Here is a 25,958-nt window from a genome sequence, read left to right as displayed (position 1 = left end):
TCTACCACAGCGATGGCAAAAATCCACTCAAACAAGACAGAACGAGATAAGTCCCATACACACGGGGCACAACTGTCGCCACTAACACGTGGCATGCGCATGTCTGAGCGACAGTTGCCCCGTGTGTATGACACGTGCAATGAACTGTCACTGGACAGTAAAGTTGACGTGCGATTGAAAAGTTCAATCGCCGGCAACTTCTGTGTTCGCAACTGTCGCTAGTCCGCCACGCGTACTCCGTGTTTATGCGGACTAGCGACAGGATACCAAGGCAAGTGAATTGAGCATCCATCCGGGGGATGCTCCCTTCACAGACAGCTTCAGCCGCGTCTCTGCCTTTCTGGCAAGACATGTGGATACCTGTCGCCACCAGGGAGCTGTCGCTCCCTGGTCTCTTGTCTGCTGGCAAGAGCAGACAGGCGTAGCCCGTGTGTATGAGCACATAGTCACGTCCACAGAATCAGGACTAGAGGGAGCGATAGCCAATCACTACTGCAGTGATGGATATGTCCAGTCAAGCAAAACAAGGCAAATCACAATTAAGACACGAGACCCAGAAAACAGCTATGGCAAAGCTGTAAGCTATGATGGGCAAGGTGTCAGAGGAGGAGGAGGCTTTTCTATGAACATCACCTAATGAGAGCAGGCATGCAATTTCCAACATAATTGAATGGTAATCACGCAATCCTGTGTTACTCTGATTGAAGACTGCAGGCTGATTGCAGATGGCTAGGAAAATGCATTACAATTGCATGCAACATTTTGCAGTAACATGCATGCATGGAATTCAGCACTGTCTGGCTGCAGTTCCGCTGCAACAAGCCATAGTGGTAGATTCATGACAGCATCCTGAACTGCTCTGAGCTGCAGAGTGATTGCAAATGGCAATAACACTTATTGTGGCTGTGTAATGATCTGCTCTGCTGTCTGCACAGGCAGGCAGCTTTTTGACCATTTTTCAGGTTTATATGCTGCAGGTCCCTGGAAAAGAGACCTGTTTTCATTCTGCAAGTTTCAGACTTGCTGTTCTGGTGAGAGATTTGCATCCACTTGTCATGCAAATTGCTTATCTGCTTCCTTTGAAGGCTTGCAGTATAAATACCATTTCCTCCCAGAATTCCCTGCTGGTCATAAAGGTTTGGTTCTGCTGGACTTACCTTGAGTTTCAGCCCCTCTGCTAATTGCTGCTAAATATTGTCTTAGAGTAGTTATCCTTTGGAGTGCACTAGCATTCCTTCTAGCATAGTCAGGTTGTTTATTATCTGTATTGCCTTGTTCTGTCTTTTCTGTTGCGATTGCACTTGCTCCAGCGGCGGCTGCCAGTGAATCGCTCTAGCTGTTTGGATCGCATTCACCCTAGCGTTAGAGGCGGTGGATCTCTCTGTATTCTGTCTGGGAGTGTAAGCCAGAGCAGCGATTGCTACTGGTTGCTCCATCTGTCTGTCTTGTCTGGAACAAACGCTTGCTGTTGTCTGGGTGAGGCGACCAATTAGCAAGTGTTCGCATTCTCAGTTTGTTTTCGTTTTTTGTGTTTCATTTGTTAGTCAGGGTAGGTTGTTGCGCTTAACGTGTGGTGACCGCGTGTAGCTAGTCCTGTCTTCTCCTCTGTGTTGGATTACAGTTTGTTATTGGTTCTGTCTTTATTCTTCCTATGCTCTGTCTTAACTCAATCTTGTGTCTCTATTAGCAATCGCCATTCTTGCGATTGCTTTCCCACTTAGTCTTCGCTGTTGTGTGTCCACCGTTGCCCGGTGGAGACTAGATTGGTGGGCATACATACATTCTATCTCTGTGCTCACTCTCTCTCTCTCTCGAGAGAGGCTATCTTGCCCTGTATAGCTTCACTTCGTACAATTCCTATCTGGCATCTGTGGCAGTGAAGAGGGTGTATTCCTCTGCACTCCACAGCTCCATCTGCCGGTTGGAATTCCTCACCACTGGTGCATTTGCACCAAAGCTGGGTTCCCTTTTCCAAGCGTTTGTGGAGGGTTTCCGCAGTGTCAGCGCACATATTGTGTGCTGACCACGGAGATAATTCCCCATTCGTGACGGGCTGCTAGCAAAACTGTACTGCATGCAGATAAATCAGAACTGCCTGGTTGCAGGTCAGCTGGTTGGGTACTGTAAAAAATGATGCCTGTGAAAAATGGTGCGGGGTGATGCCGATAATGGCATCTTGCTGCTAAAGATATTTAATGTTTCAGAAATGTCCTGAAACATTAAATAACTTTAGTAATAAGATGTAATTATCTGCACTGTTGTCTCAATTCAGAGACAGGACTCCAGCTATCAGCTAATGCTATGAAGATTAGGATAAAGTTACTGCATGCAATTCCCACAGCAAACAGCGCAGTGGGTGTGCTTGCAGCAAATTACACCTTGTATCAGGAGATCAAAGGATCACATCAGAAGAACCTTCACCTGCATTTAACTGGTGATCAATTAACAGCCAATCTATAGTAATTATCAACTTATTTATTGCATAATTAATTAATTTCAAGATTGAAGGGCATAATGACATGCAAACGAGTTTACAACAAACTAGTTTTGAGATGAATAGCGACCCTTAGGGCCCTTTTCCACTAGCGCGTTTGCGCTAGCTGAATCGCAAAACCGCAAACCGCTAGCGATTTTACAATCGCTACGGTTTGCTTTTTAACATAGGAATAGCGGTAGGTCATTTCCACTACCGCGATTCGTTTTTTACTTGATCGCGATCGCGCCGCGGAGCGACTTTTGCCGCGATTTTGCTATGCAGTGCATAGCATAGCAAAATCGCGGCCGCAAACGTCGGGAAAAAGGCGGAATTGCGATTCAGCAATCGCTAGCGTTCAGCGCGAACGCTAGCGACTGCTAGTGGAAAAGGGCCCTTAAACATTAACTGAAGCTGAAAAGTTCAGAGCTGAACAGGAGATAAGTGCAGGGAGAGAGCTGACCATGAGAAAAAAACATCAGAGCTGACTGGAGAGAACAGGAGATAATTAGCGGTGCAGGGAGAGAGCTGACCATGAGAAAAAAACATCAGAGCTGACTGGAGAGAACAGGAGATAATTTGCGGTGCAGGGAGAGAGCTCACCATGAGAAAAAAACATCGGAGCTGACTGGAGAGAACAGGAGATAATTTGCGGTGCAGGGAGAGAGCTGGCCATGAGAAAAATACATCAGAGCTGACTGGAGAGAACAGGAGATAATTAGCGGTGCAGGGAGAGAGCTCACCATGAGAAAAAAACATCGGAGCTGACTGGAGAGAACAGGAGATAATTTGCGGTGCAGGGAGAGAGCTCACCATGAGAAAAAAACATCGGAGCTGACTGGAGAGAATGGGAGATAATTAGCAGTGCAGGGAGAAAGCTCACCATGAGAAAAAACATCGGAGCTGACTGGAGAGAACAGGATATAATTAGCGGTGCAGGGAGAGAGCTCACCGTGAGAAAAAACATCGGAGCTGACTGGAGAGAACAGGAGATAATAAGCGGTGCAGGGAGAGAACTCACCGGGGAGAAAAAAAACATCCGAGCTGACTGGAGAGAACAGGATATAATTAGCGGTGCAGGGAGAGAGCTCACGTGAGAAAAAACATCGGAGCTGACTGGACAGAACAGGAGATAATTAGCGGTGCAGGGAGAGAACTCACCATGAGAAAAAAAACATCAGAGCTGACTGGAGAGAACAGGAGATAATTAGCGGTGCAGGAACAGAGCTCACCGTGAGAAAAAACATCGGAGCTGACCAGGAGAGAACAGGATATAATTAGCGGTGCAGGGAGAGAGCTCACGTGAGAAAAAACATCGGAGCTGACTGGACAGAACAGGAGATAATTAGCGGTGCAGGGAGAGAACTCACCATGAGAAAAAAAACATCAGAGCTGACTGGAGAGAACAGGAGATAATTAGCGGTGCAGGGAGAGAACTCACCGTGAGAAAAAACATCAGAGCTGACTGGAGAGAGCAGGAGATAATTAGCGGTGTAGGGAGAGAGCTCACCATGAGAAAAACATCGGAGCTGACCAGGAGAGAACAGGAGATAATTAGTGGTGCAAGGAGAGAACTCACCATGAGAAAAAAAACATCAGAGCTGACTGGAGAGAACAGGAGATAATTAGCGGTGCAGGAACAGAGCTCACCGTGAGAAAAAACATCGGAGCTGACCAGGAGAGAACAGGAGATAATTAGCGGTGTGGGGAGAGAGCTCACCATGAGAAAAAACATCGGAGCTGACTGGAGAGAACAGGATATAATTAGCGGTGCAGGGAGAGAGCTCACCGTGAGAAAAAACATCAGAGCTGACTGGACTGAACAGGAGATAATTAGCAGTGCAGGGAGAGAACTCACCATGAGAAAAAAAACATCGGAGCTGACTGGAGAGAACAGGAGATAATTAGCGGTGCAGGGAGAGAACTCACCATGAGAAAAAAAACATCAGAGCTGACTGGAGAGAGCAAGAGATAATTAGCGGTGTACGGAGAGAGCTCACCATGATAAAAAACATCGGAGCTGACCAGGAGAGAACAGGAGATAATTAGTGGTGCAAGGAGAGAACTCACCATGAGAAAAAAAACATCAGAGCTGACTGGAGAGAGTAGGAGATAATTAGCGGTGTAGGGAGAGAGCTCACCATGAGAAAAAACATTGGAGCTGACCAGGAGAGAACAGGAGATAATTAGCGGTGTGGGGAGAGAACTCACCATGAGAAAAAAAAAACATCAGAGCTGACTGGAGAGAACAGGAGATAATTAGCGGTGCAGGGACAGAGCTCACCGTGAGAAAAAACATCGGAGCTGACCAGGAGAGAACAGTAGATAATTAGCGGTGTGGGGAGAGAACTCACCATGAGAAAAAAAACATGAGAGCTGACTGGAGAGAACAGGAGATAATTAGCAGTGCAGGGACAGAGCTCACCGTGAGAAAAAACATCGGAGCTGACCAGGAGAGAACAGGAGATAATTAGCGGTGCAGGGAGAGAGCTCGCCGTGAGAAAAAACATCGGAGCTGACCAGGAGAGAACAGGATATAATTAGCGGTGCAGGGAGAGAGCTCACCGTGAGAAAAAACATCGGAGCTGACTGGAGAGAACAGGAGATAATTAGCGGTGCAGGGAGAGAACTCACCAGAAGAAAAAAAACATCCGAGCTGACTGGAGAGAACAGGATATAATTAGCGGTGCAGGGAGAGAGTTCACCGTGAGAAAAAACATTGGAGCTGACTGGAGAGAACAGGAGATAATTAGCGGTGCAGGGAGAGAACTCACCATGAGAAAAAAAAAATCGGAGCTGACTGGAGAGAACAGGAGATAATTAGCGGTGCAGGGAGAGAACTCACCATGAGAAAAAAAAACATCAGAGCTGACTGGAGAGAACAGGAGATAATTAGCGGTGCAGGGAGAGAACTCACCGTGAGAAAAAACATCAGAGCTGACTGGAGAGAGCAGGAGATAATTAGCGGTGTAGGGAGAGAGCTCACCATGAGAAAAAACATCGGAGCTGACCAGGAGAGAACAGGAGATAATTAGTGGTGCAAGGAGAGAACTCACCATGAGAAAAAAAACATCAGAGCTGACTGGAGAGAACAGGAGATAATTAGCGGTGCAGGGACAGAGCTCACCATGAGAAAAAACATCGGAGCTGACCAGGAGAGAACAGGAGATAATTAGCGGTGTGGGGAGAGAGCTCACCATGAGAAAAAACATCGGAGCTGACTGGAGAGAACAGGATATAATTAGCGGTGCAGGGAGAGAGCTCACCATGAGAAAAAACATCGGAGCTGACCGGAGAGAACAGGAGATAATTAGCGGTGCAGGGAGAGAACTCACCATGAGAAAAAAAACATCAGAGCTGACTGGAGAGAACAGGATATAATTAGCGGTGCAGGGAGAGAGCTCACCGTGAGAAAAAACATCAGAGCTGACTGGACAGAACAGGAGATAATTAGCGGTGCAGGGAGAGAACTCACCATGAGAAAAAAAACATCGGAGCTGACTGGAGAGAACAGGAGATAATTAGCGGTGCAGGGAGAGAACTCACCATGAGAAAAAAAACATCAGAGCTGACTGGAGAGAACAGGAGATAATTAGCGGTGCAGGGAGAGAGTTCACCATGAGAAAAAACATCGGAGCTGACCAGGAGAGAACAGGAGATAATTAGCGGTGCAGGGACAGAGCTCACCGTGAGAAAAAACATCGGAGCTGATCAGGAGAGAACAGGAGATAATTAGCGGTGCAAGGAGAGAACTCACCGTGAGAAAAAAGCATTGGGGCTGACCAGGAGAGAGCAGGAGATAATTAGCGGTGCAGCTGGAGAGCTCACTGTGAGAAAAACATCGGAGCTGACCAGGAGAGAACAGGAGATAATTAGCGGTGCAGGGAGAGAGCTCGCCGTGAGAAAAAAACATTGGAGCTGACCAGGAGAGAACAGGCATAATTAGCAGTGCAGGTTGAGAGCAGCACAAGATAAGTGTTTACCAGGAGGTAATCAGAGATGGCGCGGGCTGTGCGCCATAATTTGACACGGTAAGCTGTTTAATGAGGCCATGCGCCATATTTTAACATTAAAGCCGTAATATATCGTTAACCATGGGAGTGAATACCTGCGCCATTTTTATATAGCGGAGCTGTGCACCATTTTTATCTGCTCTGAGCAGGACATGCTACAGGAGAGACCATTGCACTCTGTTGTTTTTTTTTAAGTTTTAGTTATGTTTGATTAGATGAATTATAATTCAGTTATCATTTCACTTCATACACTTAAATGGGCAGTTTAGTGAAAATTATTATTTACCATTAATCACATATCAGTTATTTAATATAGAGAGCATATGTTTCTCCATAGACCTTGTGTTAAAAAAAAGTAGATGATATCACTTAATTCTGGTTTCGCAGAGAGCTGAGCTGCTTCATTAGCATACTATGCGAAGGACTTCACTGAAAGCAGACACTGCAGCTGATTATAACACTGGCTCACTCACTACAGAGAGCTGCTGTTCTCACATGTAACTAGCTAAGTAATTAGATAAAGCAGGCTGCTATTTAGTTAAAGCGGATCCGAGATGAAAAACTAAATATAACAAGTGACTTGTCTATATATCTTATCTAAAGTTTAGGTAGTTTACACAGCTAATCTATCTTCAAACAGCTTCAACAGTATATTAATATTTTTTCCTGTGATACAATGGGAGCAGACATGTTTTCTGCTTGTCACTATTACACAATCACACACACAGGCAAGCTTATCTGTATCTAGGCATGCTAATCTGCATATTCTGTGAAAACTCCACTCTTATCTCCTCCATTACACAGGCAACTGATCTGTATCTGCACTGCAGCTCTCAGATTGTGAAAACTCTGCCTCTGAAATCTATAGCGAGTAACACCTTTTTCACCTGCCCAGACTGAAATCTCACAATCCCTTGCGAGCGCCAAGGCACTCTGGAGAAGCTGTGGGTGTGGCTTGTTTAGTTTATAGGAAATTAGGGTATAAAAAAAAAAAACAAGTATTTGGCTTGAGGAATGCCCTATAAACTATATGTAAGGAACACAATTATGCAATGAGTAAAAGTTCATCTCGGATCCACTTTAAGTAGCAGCCTGTTTGTTTATTTACTTAACTAGTTACAGAGAACAGCAAGGCTCTCTGTAGTGTGTGAGTCAGTGTTACAGTATAATCAGCTGCAGTGTCTGCTTTCAGTGAAGTCCGTCGCATAGTATGCTAATGAAGCAGCTCAGCTCTCTGCGAAACCAGAATTAAGTGATATCATCTACTTTTTTTAACACAAGGTCTATGGAGAAACATTTGCTCTCCATATTAAATAACTGATATGTGATTAATGGTAAATAATAATTTTAACTAAACTGCCCCTTTAAAGAACATTCATAACAGAAGCACAGAAACTGATACTTTTAGCAGGATCTGGCTGTAGCCTCAGTTTGTGTTGCCCTTAGTGATCGTTAACTAATTATTACAGTGACAGTTTTGAGAATAAGTGCTATACAGACACACTGCTTGGATGTAGCTAAACATTTTTATTGTCTATGGAGAAGGAATGAGCGAGCAGAATCTGCTGTGGTAGATCACTAAGCAACAACTTGTACACATCTAGATTCTCAGCCAAGAGGGCCCAAAATGATCATTTCATACACGGCTGGTTCTCTCATGAGGCAAGGTGAAACATTTGCATCAGGCGCAGAGATTGCAGGGCAGCATTTTTGTACTGTTTGTACCTTCCTGAGGAGGAAATGAAGTGGCTGAGGGTGAGCAGTTTGTTTGTCATAGACTCACAGCCAGCCAGTGTGCTATTGTGTTGAGCTGCAGCATGTCATGTGAGAACATTAAATGAAGCAGAGTAAATTGTCGGGTGCTGTGCGATCATTCCAAATCGGGTGGGGGCACATCCTCACAAGCTTGCCTCAGGCAGCAAAAAGTCTAGAACCGGCCCTGATTGCATACATTAACTACCTAGATTGTGCAAGAGCCTTATGTCTGTCACTTTTAGAAGGAGAGTCTTCCCACATCATAGACACATCCAAAATATATGGGGCTTTTTAATCTTCACTCTACATAACTGCCTGTAAATTGTGTTAATATGGGCGTTGTGTGGTCAGCACAGACTGAACAGATTTGAGAACGGTTTAAATGTCCTTTCATCTGTGTTAAATCTTTTCTGGGAGATTACTTCAGAATCACCTCAGTCTGCCCAGGTCTCTCACATGCAACTCCGGTTTGTTAGAGTGTGTTCATCTTTGGATAGTATACAGTGACTTACCTTTCTTCATGGGAAAGAACATTATAGCATACAGCCTGTTGCTCTGTCAAATGTTGTTCAATTTCTACAAGCTTCTCCCGATACTGCTGGCACGCTCTTTTCATGTTCACCATCTCATTGTCTTTGTTCTGTACAATATAAATACATATAAAAATAAGATTTTCAGTAATTTGCCCAAATAGGAGTTTAAATGATGATATTAAAGGGAGAAGAAGAGTTCTATTTTGTGAGTGAAATTCGATGAGAAAGAGTTGTAAAGAGCAATAATTAGACATAACGATGATAAGTGATTTGACATAGTAATAGGGGATACACCGTGGACTCCCCTAGCCATTCAATCTGCCAACCAAAGCTAGGAATAAAGGAATGCCAGTAATAGAATCAACCAAAGCTAGGAATAAAGGAATGCCAGTAATAGAATCAACCAAAGCTAGGAATAAAGGAATGCCAGTAATAGAATCAACCAGAGCAAGGAATAAAGGAATGAAAGTAATGAATTTGCCATAATGTATTGTTCTACTAACATGCAGTATGTTGTATCTCATGTTGACCACGTTAATACCAAATGATATCCGTATATATGTATTAGTTTTGTTACAGGCATCAGGCTAATGTTTTACATGTTGTAGATTATTCAAAAATATTGAAAACAGAATGTGCAGCTATTTTTGTAGATATGTTATATAACGTGTTGTTATAATATCATCTGTATTTAAGGCTGGATTTATACCTTTCCACCCCTAGGTCAACTTCCTTGTGGCTCCCTTTTTTAAAAAAATGTGCAGCATATCCTCTTTCATGTCTAGCCACACCTTTTGACAGCAATGGCCTTAAGACAGGCCAATGTGGCCTTTGCAGAAATCCAGTCCTGCCTGTATTAGTCAAGCAATAACATTTTTTTTGCAGCTATGTGTGTGGGATCAACAGCTAATGTTGATATTTTTTTGCGTCACCATGCAAGCTAACTTTGAGAAGACCTATGAATTAATTTAAAATGGAACAACAGAACCACATAAGGTTTATTTAACTATACCACCTATATCTGATAGGCATGCTTAATATTGTTTATTATAATAAACAAGTAGGAAATCAAACGGATTGACTCAGTTAGTATTAAAGCGGAATATAACCCTGCATTTCAACTTTGCTCTAAAACATTATTTACAGCATATTATATGCAACCAGCATTTTTTTTTACTACACCAGCATTGGAAGGGTTACACACACAGCTTTAAAGTTCCTGGAGAGAACTGCTCCCCGCAGCCGAAGTTTAGATAGATACATTTAAGCAAAACAAAATGTAACAACTGTGGAATGTGACTCACTCTTTCTGACTGTGCAGGAGTTGGAGGACAGCCAAAGAGTGTGTAACATTCCTCACTTGTTACATTTTGTTTTGCTTAAATGTATCTATCTAAGCTTCGGATGCGTCTGCAGTTCTCTCCAGGAACTTTAAAGCTCTGTGTGTAACCCTTCCAATGCTGGCCTAGTAAAAAAAAATGCTGGTTGCATATAATATGCTGTAAATAATGTTTTAGAGCAAAGTTGAAATGCAGGGTTATATTCCGCTTTAAAAGATTTCACATGAAAGTTATTTTCAGTGTACTTGTAAAGAATATTCTGCAGAGATATCATAAAATATTTCTGTAGTGCAAACTACTATAAAGTGTTGTATGTTAGTAATATACTGCCAACTCATACAGTAGAAACTACATTAAAATGTAAGGGTACCAAATGCTATATATGAGATGTATTTCGTATACATACCAGAGACATGTTGATAAGGGATTCCCTCAATAAACTTAGCGTGTCTGTCAGCTCTTTTTCTATGTTGTTGACGCGAGCAGGATTGGGACTGCTGGGCACATTGTGTTTATGTATTACTGGACATCTTGACATGCAACAGTGATGACAGTAGCAGCAATGACAACAGGCAACATTTAGTACTGGATGTGATGAGTGATGGTGAGCCAAAGGACCCGTTTCAAGTGAAGGTGACTCAGTGACAGAATGGTTTCTTTGACAAGACCAGCGAGTGTTAGTATAGCATTCATTCCGCAAACCTATTTCAGTCTGACTAAATGCATCCTTTCTCTCTGCCAAAATGGCATCCCATTCATTTTTGTTATTTGTGTTGTGAACAGAGTGTTGTCTAGTATTACAATCGCCTGTATCTGGCAACAAACTTGAAGACATCTGTATGGTCACAGATTTATAAATATTGGTGCATATTTCTGTTTGGAATGTAGTCTTTTGGTTTTGGTAACAGGACTGCAGCTCATCATCTGAGTAATCTACAGACTGCTGAGGAGTCTGTATCTGGTCATCAAAGCTCTGAGGATCTCCAGTGGGAGATGGAGTCCATTTTAGGTCTGACAATTCCACTGAACACTCGTCATCTGCAAATGAATCCCTCTCACTATCACTTCTGTCTTGGAGATCACTGACACATCGCTCAGAGTCATCTGGTTCCGGACTATCTTTAATTTCACTTGTGATTTCAACATTACTTACTCTGAGGTCACTTAAGTAATGTGTGACATAAACTGGATAGTTGGGTTCAGGGGAAACTGGACTAGCTGTTTGCTGGTCACTGCTTACTTTCTCTGGTTCATCTTGCTGTATGTAACTTATGTCAGCAGAAATGTCCTGTGTTTCATTTTTAGGATCCTCAAGGACTGTCATTTGCTCATCCATTTCTTCCGTATTACTCTTAGTGTAATGAGTGTCAGCTTCAAAACTTTTAAATATATCTTCACTGTTTTGTGTGGTCATTGATATTGACTTAAATGTGTATTTCTTAGTTTGGAGGTTGCAGCCTGCAGAAATGTCTGCTGCATTCCCGGGAGGCGTGGAAAAGTGATGAAGATCATCTTCTTGGATGTCCTGAAAGTCAGAAGAATTACTTTTTTCATGTAGAGTTGCCTGGCTGTCTAAGCTGTCAGAGCTCTCACGTCGGTTCTATAGAAAAAAGCAAAATCAATACCCTAATGTGATGTCTTATCCACACAATAGCAAAGAAGGTTTGACACAACTACACATTTAAGATTTTGATTTGTTTTTCTGTATATATAAAGCTTTGAACACAGTAAGAAAAGCATGTTTATTGCTACAGTGCTGCACTCGTTAGAGACGCCGGTCTATAGCAATATGGCAGCAGCTATTGCTATGACAATGGGAAGCTAATAACATGACGCAAATGTTTGGAACTATACATGTTATGGTAAAAAAAAAAAGTATAATCTGCTCTCCAACAGGGCACTTAGTTAGATAGTGCATGCAATGCATTATTAGGGTCACACTGGTATGGCCCTAACAATGACATTGAATCCCACCAAAATATCATTGGCCAGATAGAGCTGAGTTGTGTTATGTAGGCCACAGGTTGGATTAGACAGCTTTAGCAAATTATTATTTTAATTTAATGGATTTATATAATGCTAATTGCTAACATATCATGCAGCGCTGGACAATAAAAAAAGGTTACAAACAATGATAATAGAAGTGACAAATAACATAATACAGGTAATAGCAGTAAACACACAATGCCAGATCATATACTGGAGTAGTTATGCAACGACACAGCGTCAGGAATTTATGTTGCTACAGTCAAAAACGAAGTCCAATCCACCTCCAGAGATTCCACCTTCAATCTGCGTTCCTACAATGCAGCTTGATGCACCCCAAAACAAGAAGCAGAAAGGGATTTCTCTCAGTGGATAAACGTGTCAACTTTATTCATGCATGGTACATCAGGTAATGAAAATAGATCACTCCCATAATGAGGGTCTTAAGCCATATAGGAACCTCTCCGGATAGAGCGCTTCCCACCCTTGTGGTACTTATGTGAGTGCGATGCGATGCGATCAGTAGGTGTCCAGCCCGCTCTTGTCCCTGATTGCATCGTACTCACATAAGGACCCTCATTATGTGAGTGATCTGTTTTCATTACCTGATGTACCATGCATGAATAAAGTTGACACTTGTATCCGCTGAGAGAAATCCCTTTCTGCTTCTTGTTTTGGGGTACATCAAGCTGGACTGTAGGAAGTTATGAACGCAGATTGAAGGTGGAATCTCTGGAGGTGGATTGGACTTCGCTTTTGGCTGTAGCAACATAAATTCCTGGCGCTGTGAGGGTGAAGAGGATCTATCCTTGTCACAGCAGCAGAGGTGGTTGCAGAGGTGGTTGCTAGACAGCAAATATTTGTGACTATCCAGTGTGGGGCGCCTCTTACTACTTGTACATACTGGAGTAGTTGTCCAAGTAATTCAAGTTCACATTGTTCTGTGAGCAGCATGCATGATCCGGTAGGATACACAAGAAGGGAGGACCCTGCCAAAGGCTTACAATCACAATGGTGTCCAAACAATAAAACAAATCAAATTCCCAATGTAAAAATGTCATTAGCCATCAAGGTATTCAATCCTGTCTCATCCATGCCACCTGGCACAACCTGATGACCTAAGGAAGCAGCCAACCTGCAAGATGCGTAGCCATAGTGCAATAAAAATCTTTTCCAGCAGCCATTTGTAGGACTGTCTTATTCTTCTAGAGAGGTAGGCTAACCTATTACTCTCTCATTATTTTAATGTATTTTATTATTCTGGGCACCTCCTCCCAATAGCTGTTATAATGTACACCTTAACCCTAAGGTTGTATTTTTTTGTTTTATCCCCCTGTTTGATAGTCTCTCTATAAGTACTCCCAACATCGAGGAACCTAATCATCTGGAAAGTGACCACCAGGGGTGGATAACACAACCGGAGCAGAAGCAGAAATCTTCAGTATGCATTGAATTTGGTTGCCATCTGTTGCAACCCGCAAAACGTGAGTATAACACCTAATCTCTATCCTATAGGTGTTTTTGATAGTTTGCACTATTGGCTCCTGGTCTTTTTCCCTTTGTTTTTTCCTGTTATCCTGGGAGCTTCGGCACAACCTACCAAACATTAAAGTGTACCCAAGGTGACCTGTGACATGAAGAGATAATCATATGTATGTACAGTGCAAAACATATTAAAAACCAGGCTGTTTACTTATTTTGCTGCCTGAAAGAGTTTTAGGCATGGACAGCTTCTGTCTTGTCAGTACCTTGTCAGGAATATAGTCAACATCACTGATAAGCAAATTACAGCCATAAAAGTTTTCCTGGGACAATACAACTTCTGTGAGCAGGAGGTCAATAAAGGTCAATGGTTCATGTATTTTCATTTGGGGACACACTAAATAGGCTGCCACTGAGCAGAGACAACAAACCATCCAATCTGCTTTGTAAATGTTTAAATATAAAATAAAACCATAGGATATCTAAATAAAGGTTATTTTTTGGAGTAGGAGAATAAATACAATCTCATCAATTTATTTGCACCTCTGGTTCACTTTAAATTTGTTAAATGTGTCCTTTTGGCACTAATGCTACTCATCTTTTGTGCTTAGTTAGGCGTATTTAGTAATGAGAAAAAAAGCATATTGCCCTTTTGATCAAGTAGTTATTTTTTCCTTATTCAATGACACTTTTCAACTATTTCAACTATTTCCTCCTGGATGTCAGCTAGTTGCCTGAAGCTTAACCTAGACAAAACTGAGCTCCTGAGCTTTCCACTTCACATGGCTGCACCCCTCCCAATTGACAACACAATTTACTTCTCAGGCCCATTAGCCTCAGCATCACCCTGGACTCTGCCCTTTCCTTCATCCCCCACATCCGAAAGGTCACCAGAGCCTGCAATTTCCACCTCCATAATATCTCCAAGATTCACTTCTTCTTGACCGCGGACACTGCAAAGTTGTTCATCCATACCCTCACCACCTGGATTACTTCAACTCCCTTCTGTCTGGCCTGCTTTTGAAATGCATTGCTTCCCTTTAATCAGTTATGAATGCGGCTGCACGACTAATCCATTTTTCTCACCCCTTCGCTTCCACATTGTCCCTCTGTAAATCCCTGCACTTGTTCCCTATTCAATTCAGAATAAGTTTCAAGATTCTATGCCTGGCCTATAAATCTGTGCACAAAACCTGCCCTACCTACATCTCGGAGCTTGTACACAGGTATACACTAGGTCATCCCCTCTGGACATCCAACGACCTTTGCCTAACTGCCCCACAATTTTTCCACTCCCAATGCGTGCCTACAAGATTTCTCAAGAACCGCTCCCAACCTCTGGAACTCCCTTCCACCGCCCATCAGACTTGCTCCCTCCTTCAAGACATTCAAGCAAGCCCTCAAAACCCATCTCTTTAACCACCCTGGCGTTCTATTAGAACGACCAGGGTGCCGGCACAACACATTTTTTTTTAAAATCATGTAGCTAGCCTAGCGCTAGCTACATAAGAGCCACTGTGCAGCGACATCCCCCCACCCCTTTCCGATCACCTCCGGCGATCAGAGCAAACAGGAAATCCCGTTGAGAATGGAATTTCCTGTTTGGCTTCCCCCGTCGCCATGGTGACGATCGGGATGATGTCATCGACGTCATCCACGTCATGGTGTCGGAGGGTGTCCCGATCCACCCCTTAGTGCTGCATGGCGCTGATAGGCCAGGCTGCGTACGGGGTCTCGGGGGGGCCCTGTTGCGTGGCGGGTAGCGGCGCATCGGCGGTGAGCGGCGGCGATTGGTATAAACACGCTATTTTAAAAAAAATATGAAAATCGCCCCACCAGGGCCAGAGCAATCCAGCGCGGCGGTCATGGACGAGCTGAGCTCGTCCATACCGCTAAGCTGGTTAAGATGGCCTACCCACCCCCTACCACACAGTAACTTTGTACTGATTATTTATTCCACAGCCCTACCTAGTGTGTCTATCCCCCTTCCCTTAGATTGTAAGCCTTTGGCAGGGTCCTCCATTACCTGTGTACTCTACATGATCATGTGCTCCTTTCGCTTTTATGGCTAATTTAGATTAATAATGGACTTTTTTTGGTGGTTGTGTTTTTATTCCATTTTTGACTGTTTGTGGAAATGGGTAAGGGGTACATTAACCACTGTACCCCCGGCGGTACGAATTTCTCCGCCCCTTTTTTCCCTCCTAAAAAACCAGGGACGGAGAAATCCATACCTTCCGCGCTCCCGCCGCTGTCCGCGCTACCGCCGCTCGTGCGCGCGCACCCGCCGCTCGTGCACGCCGCCGCCCGCTTGCCCGGAGATCAATGAATGGGAAAATCCATTCCCGTTCGTTGATCTAAGCCCCCGCAATGATCTGCTGCTTCTTTCAGAAACAGCGCGATCATTGTGAGTCTCCTAGCCTCCTACTGCTTCCTGTAAGCGTCCTTCCGGTCGCTTACAGGTCGCATGTAAACATACTCACTGTGGCCATCTTGTGTCCAAATAGTAAACTACACCCTAATGCATTTTACACATACAAATAAATTGTTTTACATAATAAATTAACTCATTACCTCCCACACTCCCCAATTTTTTCTTTTTGTAATTTAAAAAAAAAAAATAGATATATACAATAAAAACAAAACATAAATAGTTACCTTAGGGACTGAACTTTTTAAATATTTATGTCAAGAGGGTATAAGACTGTTACTTTATAAACTACGGGCTTGTAATTAGGGATGGACGCAAAACTGAAAAAAATGCACCTTCATTTCCAAATAAAATATTGGGGCCAAACATTGTGATAGGGACATAATTTAAACGGTTTTATAATCGGGAATAATGGGCAAGTACATTTCATGGGTTTTAATTACAGTAGCATGCATTATTTAAAAACTATAATGGCCGAAAACTGAAAATAATAATTTTTTCCCACATTTTTTCCTATTTTCCCCATTAAAACACATTTAGAATAAAATAATTCTTGGCATAATGTCCCACCTAAAGAAAGCCTAATTGGTGGCGGAAAAAACAAGATATAGTTCATTTCATTGCGATAAGTAATAATAAAGTTATAGACGAATGAATGGACGGAGCGCTGAAAGGTGAAAATTGCTCTGGTGGTCAGGGGGTAAAACCCCTCAGTGGTGAAGTGGTTAATACCCCTTTACTAATTTTACCTGGTGGGCAGGCATCAGGGCAGTTTCCATGCTAAATTGCACCCAGGGCGAGGCTGTAAGAAATGTGCCCCTTTCCCCCCCACCCCCGTGGAATCACTAACCCTTACTCTTTAGGGACAGTCACACAGCCACAGGTCACAAGTAGATCTGCCTACTTATTAGTGACCAGCCGCTCATCCAGGAGGAAGCAGGGACCAGAGAACACACAGGCAAAGAGAGCCCAGAAAGCCAACTCCTCCTTGGGCGCTGTGCACTGACAGCCTGCAGTACTACTACAAGACATCAGGTGTCATCACCGGGTAGTGACGTGATGATGACTTGACATCAGACGCAGGCAGCCCAGGAGGAGTCAAGGAAGGTGATCACACTAGTAATCTTCTTTCTTCTTCCATTTGGCTGCACCGCATTTCACCAGCTCCCTATCGGTTATGTCTTTCTGCCTGCGCCTTCCTTCTTTTACTTGCCGGTCTGCGCCCAGGGCTGATGCACTGCCTAAGAAACTGCCCTGTCAGGCATCCTTTTGTTAAAGGAAAAGGTAAGCGCTCCTTGATCATGGATTGAACAAGGGCTCTGGGGGAGAGGGGGAGTCTTTGCTGCCATTCTCTTTCAGACCTCCCTATATTAGGGACCATGCAGAGCTGGTATTGCTCAGGAGGCGAAGCCGCATGCAGTCAGGGCTTCAAATTCTGCATGCATAATAATCAAAGATTGCTGCGTCAATTTTCATTTTAAATACTGTCTCTGTATAATACCATCCTGTGTCTGGGATCGCTGCAGGAATGATCCAGTGGATATCAATAAAGTCAACGTCTTTCTGCTGCGCTCTCCAATTTATGCAACTTATAAGAAGATGCAACTCCACATAGCCTTATACTTCCAAAGTGTCCCCCTGTGCTGTGAATAACCACACTCGGTGACTAGTGTGTGATCACACTCCCCTGTCCCTGCAATAAAACTGCTCACCAGATCTACTCCACCATAGAGAATTGGTGGGGTATGTGCTTTTGATCATACACTCTTCTCTTTAAACAAGCACAGCGTCCAGCTTTCCACAATAACATCCAGACCGGATCCGGACTCATCAGGGGCATGCATAGTGACAAGGGGTTATATAGTCTTGGGAGGGGGAACCCCACACTGTATGTTTTCATGAAATGTGTATACAGAGCTTGGAATTTGGAATGTATTACAGTGTACTGCAGTAAAATATCTTTTTACAGCATGTAAAAAAAAACCCTTTTTCCTTTGGAACTTGCATTTCTTAAAAATTACATGGTCTTTTCAAAAAAATATATTATTTTTACCATGTATCTTATAATCTACCTAACATACATAGTAAATTTGGATGAGGATAGCATATACGGGGGATGTGTTATTAACCACGGTAGTTCATGCCACTGACTTAAAAAATAAAAATAAAAGGAAAAAAAAAGTTTTCAGGATTTCAGAATTCAGGATTCAGCTGTTCTCTTCTTCCATGTTCATCCCTAATGATAACAGGTCATCTGCAAAATACACAATGACAACACTGTATCTCACCTGTAAAGGTAATGGTTCTGGTGGCTCTTCTTGAAATCCGCTGCTGTCAGATTGACAGCTGTTGGTTCTGCTGATTTCTAGAAATAACAAACATGCTAAATAATTTCCCCAGCACTTTATAGGTGGTCTTATCATGATGATACAGACACAATCTCATTCCAATTTAAGGCAGAAGACAGTTAAAACAGTATATATTGGTGTCAGAAACTGAAACACCTAAAGAAAAACATGCAAGCATGGGAGGGGGGGGGGAGTTTTGAATTCCTGATTACAAGCAGATATAACTCCAATAATCTGATGTTTGTATTAATTAAACAAAAAATGTATCTTTGAATTACAAGCTGAACTTTGGTTGTTGTAATGTCAAGATTTTCCACTAGATGGTAGTATAATTCCATATCTTGATTGAATGTTCATACAGCACTTCACTAATGTCAGCTTTAACGTTTTTAAAAGTAACATAAACACCAGTGATGAAATACAATTATTTATTACCTTGTTTCTTCTGCTACTTCAAGCTGTCAATTTAAACTACATTGGCCTCAATTCATCATTGTCTTTGAGATAACTTTTTCCAGTTTGTTAAATTACCGAATTCGAAGTTTATCGATTTCTAGTTGTATTCATCAAGGTTTTTCCGCATTCAGTGTGAATTCGATAAAATATCGATAACAATTTGGTAACCATTCGGTAACGTGTCGATATTTCCATTTTACAGCGGTAATTTAACACAAGGCCATAAGATTCCCATGGAATTGTGGGTAAAAGGCAGTCCTTTGAACACTACCTAGCAACATTCTGAATAGGGCTTAACACCTGGACCAGGATTCTGGAAGTGGCTTGGGACAATCCCACAATTTTGCCAGCTGCGGCTTGATAGGAGCCTTTTCTAAAAAAAAAAATATAGTGCAGCTAGCAAATTAGTTAACCCTGGCACTGCGTGTGATCTCTTACAAGATGATTCAAGAGAAATGCAGATGTCCTGTTATAGCAAATAAATCTATTCTCTTGCAAATTGATATGGTTCTAGACCTTATTCTTGCCCTTCTGCGCCTTTGAATCACTCTAAGCTGATACATAACCACTTCAAATGGCTCCACCTTCTCTGTCAGCAATGATCGGACAGGAATAACGACAGAGCAGTGAAGGTGATAACTAATCCTAAATGTAACGCTAAACCACGCCCACTTTCATTTTCATGAATTGCACTTTCTTCCGTTGTAACGCATCACTAACGAATACTTACCAAATTATTAGCTGTAGATAAATTTGATGAATCCTGAAATCAACTTAACGAATTTGGTATTTTACCCAACTGTCGTTAACCAATTCGATAAGTCTTGATGAATCAAGGCCATAGTCCAGGGTCCTCACATGGAGAATTGGATTAATGAAAGTGTAACATTTTCTACAACTGCTGTTGGCATCAGATTTCATCTGTTTGTGGTTTATCAAACTATTATTTGTTTTTTCTTCATATCAACAAGTAAAAGTTTTCTCTTTTCATAAGAAAAATACAGGAGGTTCTACTGCTGACCTTGTAAAGCCATTGATCTCTGAGCTTATTCAGATTGATGCCAGGCAAAGACACAGGGAAAGCAACAGCTTTGGGCCCTACTCTCCCCCAGTTTTAAAAAGATGATCGAGCATGATGGGAAATCTCAGTCAAGTGGGTGAGGTAGTCATGTGTGCCCGTATATATCAATATTAGATAACCATGTGTGCATAATTCATCACAATTAGGTAGGTCTGTGTTCTCCCAGATATCAGTATTAGATAGCCAGGTAAACCGGATCCATTTGAAAATTGCACCTGCGAATAATGGCGCACGGTGTTGCCGCTAATCCGTTTGTTGCTTATCGCTATTTAACATAAAAGCCTTATCGTTATTTAGCTCTGTTTATTTTATTGAAAATTAGCGTTAACATTGTATCGTTATTTATCGTTGTAAAAAGCGGTGATATAAAAGGTATATCTAACCCTACTCTTACACAGAACCCTTTCTGTACCTATCCCTAACCTCTAGACCCCCCCTGGCAGGGGCGTAGCAATAGGGGGTGCAGAGGTAGCGACCGCATCGGGGCCCTTGGGCCAGAGGAGCCCCGAAGGGCCCTCCCTCAACTACAGTATTAGCTCTCTATTGGTCCTGTGCTCATAATTATCACTTCTATAGATACTTTGAATGGTGGTAATCACTAACAAACTGCTCCCCATCCCCTTCTTGCACCTCTGACACTGTAGTTGCCATTGGCAGGTTTTGGTGCACAGTGGCAATTGTTATGTATAGAGTGCTTGGGGGGCCCCACTGTAAAACTTGCATCAGGGCCCACAGCACCTTAGCTACGCCACTGCCACTCACAAGTCTTTTCATGCTGTGTGATGCTGATATTACAGTGTAAGTATATAATGTGCAACCAAGCTCATAATATTTTTAGTCTGAAGCTAGTTTGAGAAAGGGGACTTACTGTATCACCTTTGCTTTGAAGAAGAAATGTTGCATCTATGTATATCTTGCTGATGATCTAACAATGATTTATCTTTGTAGTACTATAAAACATTATTTCTAAGAGATCACATGACCATGGGTCTGTTTATGAATTATGTAATTTTCATAAACAAAATCATTCATTATTTATAGGGACTTACTTATAGTGACTAAGGCCTCATTCACATTGCGTTCCGATCGCGTTAGTGTTTGCGTTAGACTTTTTTTAAGCAATTTGTTTCATCGCTCCCATTCACTTTCATTAAAATTGCAGTGATTTTTATTACGATTTTAAAAAAGTGAATGGGAACGATTTCTAAAAAGCGTTCAGAAAGCGCTAATCAATCACAAGCGCTCAGAAAAGCGCTTATAGTGTGGCTGAGCCCTTACTGACTGAATTTTAGGGAACTTTTGGTTTCTGCTCATGCTAGCTGTTTAGCAATAGACATAAACACTCTAATGCTGCCATCTTGTGGTGTAATTTAAGTATCACACTAAGAAATTATCTCAAAATTATCAAAACGAATTTCATGTAATTATTTTGTTTTTTTTTACATACTCAAAAAATATATAATGATGAGCATCAGTGAACAATGGATGGTGCTGTAATACCTCTGTTTATCAAAAGCAAAAGGAATAAACTCCAGGAGATGAGAAAATGTCCAGGAGATGAGAAAATGAAGAACTCTCTAGCCAAAAATATATTTTGTGTAACTGGCTTTGTTAAATACAGTGCAACAATCAGAATCTGTTGGCAGTGCTTATGTCAGTCTGGTGAATGCTTTTTTAGTGATCAGTAATGTTTCCCAAGTCATGCCTGTCAGCAGTTGTCTATGCCTAGGGAGTGGGACCTGATTGAAGTGTGATAAAGCCATCATATCACACTTTAATTCAGAAATATTGCATCATGTTTATAGAGTATTTAAAGTAACACTGAAGCAAAAAAAAACAAAAAACCTTATGATATAATGAATTGAATGTGTAGTATGGATAATTAATATAACATTGGTAGCATAGAATACTTTTATTTTCAGTTATATAGATTTTTTTATAGCATTGCATCATTCTCTAATATTTGCAGTAATGGCCTCTTTGCAGTCTTGATAAAGGGGTCCTACGCGGCTCCGAAACATTGGCCATATTTTTACATGGAACCAATAAAGATTGATTTTGGATGTGCCAGCTTTCTTCCTTGTTGAATACTGCATAGAGGGCATCATCCCTCTTTTCAGCTGTTGCACTCCCCTTGAAGACTATGGGTTTGATCCATAAGTGAGTGCGAGACAATACTACCAATGTGTTGCAGTGAAATTTTATCTGAAGTTGTCTTTCATTGTTTCTTTGATGTAGAAGTGCTCTTTTGCATAGATAACAAGTCAAGTTTCTTAACTCTTCCTGTACTGGAAACAATATGAGACTCATATCTGTGCTACTAATGTTCTATTTCTTAGCTGTACTACACATACAATTTATTATATCATACGTTTATTATCACTTCAGATCCCCTTTAAGGCAGTTGAATTACCACTATCATGTGTAAAATACATAGATATAAAATGTGCATTTCTCCTAGAGTAAAATGCAATATAAATTACGTTTCCCCCATGTCACTGTCACTTACAGTAAGCTGGACAAAGCGGACAGATCTGACAGATTTTTGACTAGCCCATCTCTTTATGAAGGATTTACAGGGTTTCCTTTATTTTTACCAAAGCAGTCCCTGCAAAGGATCTATACAAAGTTGCCGATTGGCCACCCTACCCATTTTCACAGTATTTTGGTTGTTTGGCTGATCAACTGCCATTCAGTAAGTGCTTTTGTAAATAAAGAAATACCTGAGAATCCCCCATGAAGAGATGAACTAGTCCAAAACCTGTCAGAATTTCAGTACCTATACTGTAAGTGATAATGACATAGAAAAAAAAAATAACGTATGGTGCATTTTACTCTGGGAGAAGTCTATATTTTATATGTAAGTATTTTGAATTTTACAATTTTTCGTAATAGTTGTCCTTTAAAAGGTATTTTCTTTTAATGCAGATACTTTTGAAAAAGAGTTGCTATAATGTAATGTATTCAACTGCAAACTAGAAGTAGTTAGGCCAATAAGATGCTCACGATTCTTGCTTGCATACAGTTTCTATGTAAATTGTATGCAGCTTGGAATTGAGCGAATAAAATGTACTTCCTTCTGCAAGCTGTGCACAATTAGTATACAATTTCCATGCAAGCTGGAATTATAAGCATCCCATTGACCATCTTTATTTAGTATTTCTTGTATAAATAAATGATATAAATGGTCACATAGATGCAACAGATCACTGAGAAAACAGGAAGTGAAAGACATACAGTCTCTGTAATTTGTCCATGGGCTGACCAAAGCCTGAGGCCCCATATACAGTAATAAGGACTGACACCACGTTCTTAGCAGCTCACTTCTAGCTGCTGATATTTCCGGATCTGTATGCCGTCACAATTCTTACATCCTGGTTCATTATTTTGCATTTTTCTCTTTATCTTCCCTTATCACATTATAACAGTAGCAGCACAAAAGTATATCATGCTGTGCACACAGCCTCTGTTTGCTCTATAGGAGTGCTGGACTTGTGCATTAACACAAATATGTGAGGGTGGTCACAACTTACAAACATTTCCAGCCACTCCTATTTATGGTGTTATCATCTTGCAATTCATTAAAGTTCTGGGTGACTTTCTAAAGAAATGTTGGAAAAATTGTTTGGTACAACTATCAAACTCTACAAGCCACTATTGATAGCACTTATAGAGATGCTTGAAAGTTTGTGAACCATTTAAAATGGTCTGTGTTTTAATATGAATGTGATCTAAAATGTCATTTAATTTCCAAATAAGTCCTGTAAAAAATAAAAGTCCATAAAAGCCTAATTGGTACTCATTGAGAATTATAAAATACCCTTAGTATGTACTTCCTATAGAGTAGCTGCATATGTTTTAGGAACAGACACCAGTAAGCCAGTAAGAATTTTTGCCGCAATACCAGTACCCAACAACCAGCATATGGTGAAAAACCTTGGCATCTAGTAGCTGACAATTTACAAAAAAAACCCATAATAATAATCCAGCCTAGCTTTTTTTGGATTATGTTGCCCATTGTTTACTTCTGCTGTCTGGGATTGATAAAAAGTTGAAAAACAACAATAATTCACAAAGGCAAATTTGGCACTGGTTCCCAATCCACCTCACAAGAAAAATACACTCTGATGCATTGCCATCCAGTAGAAACATCAGTGTGGAAGCAGAGTCTGGAAGGATACATCTATTTTCACAGTGTACTCCATAGTGCTGCCAGTGGTCAAAGTGCATTCCAAGTCCTGCCAGTGGTCAAACTGTAGTCAAAGTGTAATTCCAGTCTTGTCAGTGCTTAAAGAGAATCTGTACTGTTGTATTTGTACAATAAAAAACATACCAATCAAGTCACTGTGATCTCCTGGATCCCTCTTTGCTGTTTTCACTGCTCCCCGCTGTGATCCTGGCTTTTAATCGCCAGTTTTAGGCAGTGTTTACAAATAAAAAACATGGCCGCTAACCAGGAAGTGATGTATATATATATATATATATATATATATATATATATATATACATATATATATATATATATATATATATATACACACATCATGTTACAGTATACTACAAGTTTTTATTACATAGTGAATTATCTGCTCTTCAGTCTGGGATTAGTCACAGTTTCTCAGCATGTGACAGGCAGCTCCCTCCCCCCTCAGCCTCACAAACTGCATCACAGACAAGCTGAAACTGAGAGCAGAGACACTGTCTGTGAGGAGTAATCAAAGCACACAGAGCCTGCAGGGGGTGTGCATAACTTGTATTCACTACAAGAGAAGCAGCCCATTCCTCCCTGGGTCGATAAAGCTTGACAAAGAAAAGACGATTATATATATTACAGAGACAGTGCAACTAGAAAAGGCTGCAGTAGTCCAGACCACATTAGAACAGGCATAGGAACTTATAGGATAGAAGAAATAAGGCTGAAAATGTTGTTACAGAGTCTCTTTAAACTTCACTCCAAGTTCTGTAAGCGGTCAAAATACAGCCAAGGTGCAGTCTCTGTCCTGTCAATACTCATAGTACAGGCCAAGTTCAGCAAAATTTGAAGTCTGGTATTATTAATGGAGCAGATCTGTCGACATTAAATCAACAAACATTGATTCAAGTAATATATTTAATAACTAACTGCACATGGTTTATTGCAAGCTTTAAAAAACATTACATTTCTTCAGAAGGCATGATACAAAACTGGAAACAGTTGATATGGTTCTGATCCAGTATTATGCCTTAACCACTTAAGGACCGCAGTCTTTTCACCCCTTAAGGACCAGAGCCTTTTTTCCATTCAGACCACTGCAGCTTTATTGGTTTATTGCTCAGTCATACAAGCTACCATCTAAATGAATTTTACCTCCTTTTCTTGTCACTAATACAGCTTTCTTTTGGTGCTATTTGATTGCTGCTGCGATTTTTACTTTTTATTATATTCATCAAAAAAGACATGACTTTTGGCAAAAAAATGATTTTTTTAACTTTCTGTGCTGACATTTTTCAAATAAAGTAAAATTTCTGTATACATGCAGCGCGAAAAATGTGGACAAACATGTTTTTGATAAAAAAAAACCCATTCAGTGTATATTTATTGGTTTGGGTAAAAGTTATAGCGTTTACAAACTATGGTGCAAAAATTGAATTTTCCCATTTTTAAGCATCTCTCTCATTTCTGAGCACCTGTCAGGTTTCATGAGGTGCTAGAATTCCAGGATAGTATAAATACCCCCCAAATGACCCCATTTTGGAAAGAAGACACCCCAAAGTATTCACTAAGAGGCATGGTGAGTTCATAGAAGATTTTATCTTTTGTCACAAGTTAGCGGAAAATGACACTTTGTGACAAAAAATAAAAATAAAAAAAAGTTTCCATTTCTGCTAACTGGTGACAAAAAAAAATGAAATCTGCCACGGACTCACCATGCCCCTCTCTGAATACCTTGAAGTGTCTAGTTTCCAAAATGGGGTCATTTGTGGGGTGTGTTTACTGTCCTGGCATTTTGGGGGGTGCTAAATTGTAAGCACCCCTGTAAAGCCTAAAGGTGCTCATAGGACTTTGGGCCCCTTAGCGCA

General features: G+C 41.3%; 1 protein-coding gene across 2 annotated transcripts in view; it reads right to left on the bottom strand.

Moving 5' to 3' along the window:
• Positions 1-25,958, bottom strand: part of ITPRID1 (ITPR interacting domain containing 1) — a 337,509-nt gene that overhangs the window by 34,077 nt on the left and 277,474 nt on the right. For both annotated transcript variants that reach the window (XM_068236573.1, XM_068236574.1), the window contains exons 10-12: positions 18,302-18,378; positions 10,521-11,714; positions 8,754-8,881 (exon numbers count right to left, since the gene is read on the bottom strand). In XM_068236573.1, the coding sequence (XP_068092674.1) occupies positions 8,754-8,881; positions 10,521-11,714; positions 18,302-18,378 (1,399 nt within the window). The remainder of the gene's footprint in view (positions 1-8,753; positions 8,882-10,520; positions 11,715-18,301; positions 18,379-25,958) is intronic.

This window comes from Hyperolius riggenbachi, chromosome 5 (assembly GCF_040937935.1).
Source record: "Hyperolius riggenbachi isolate aHypRig1 chromosome 5, aHypRig1.pri, whole genome shotgun sequence".
Taxonomy (NCBI): Eukaryota; Metazoa; Chordata; class Amphibia; order Anura; family Hyperoliidae; genus Hyperolius; species Hyperolius riggenbachi.
The sequence above is the reverse complement of the archived record's forward strand: the minus strand, read 5'-3'. Positions and strand labels throughout refer to the sequence as shown.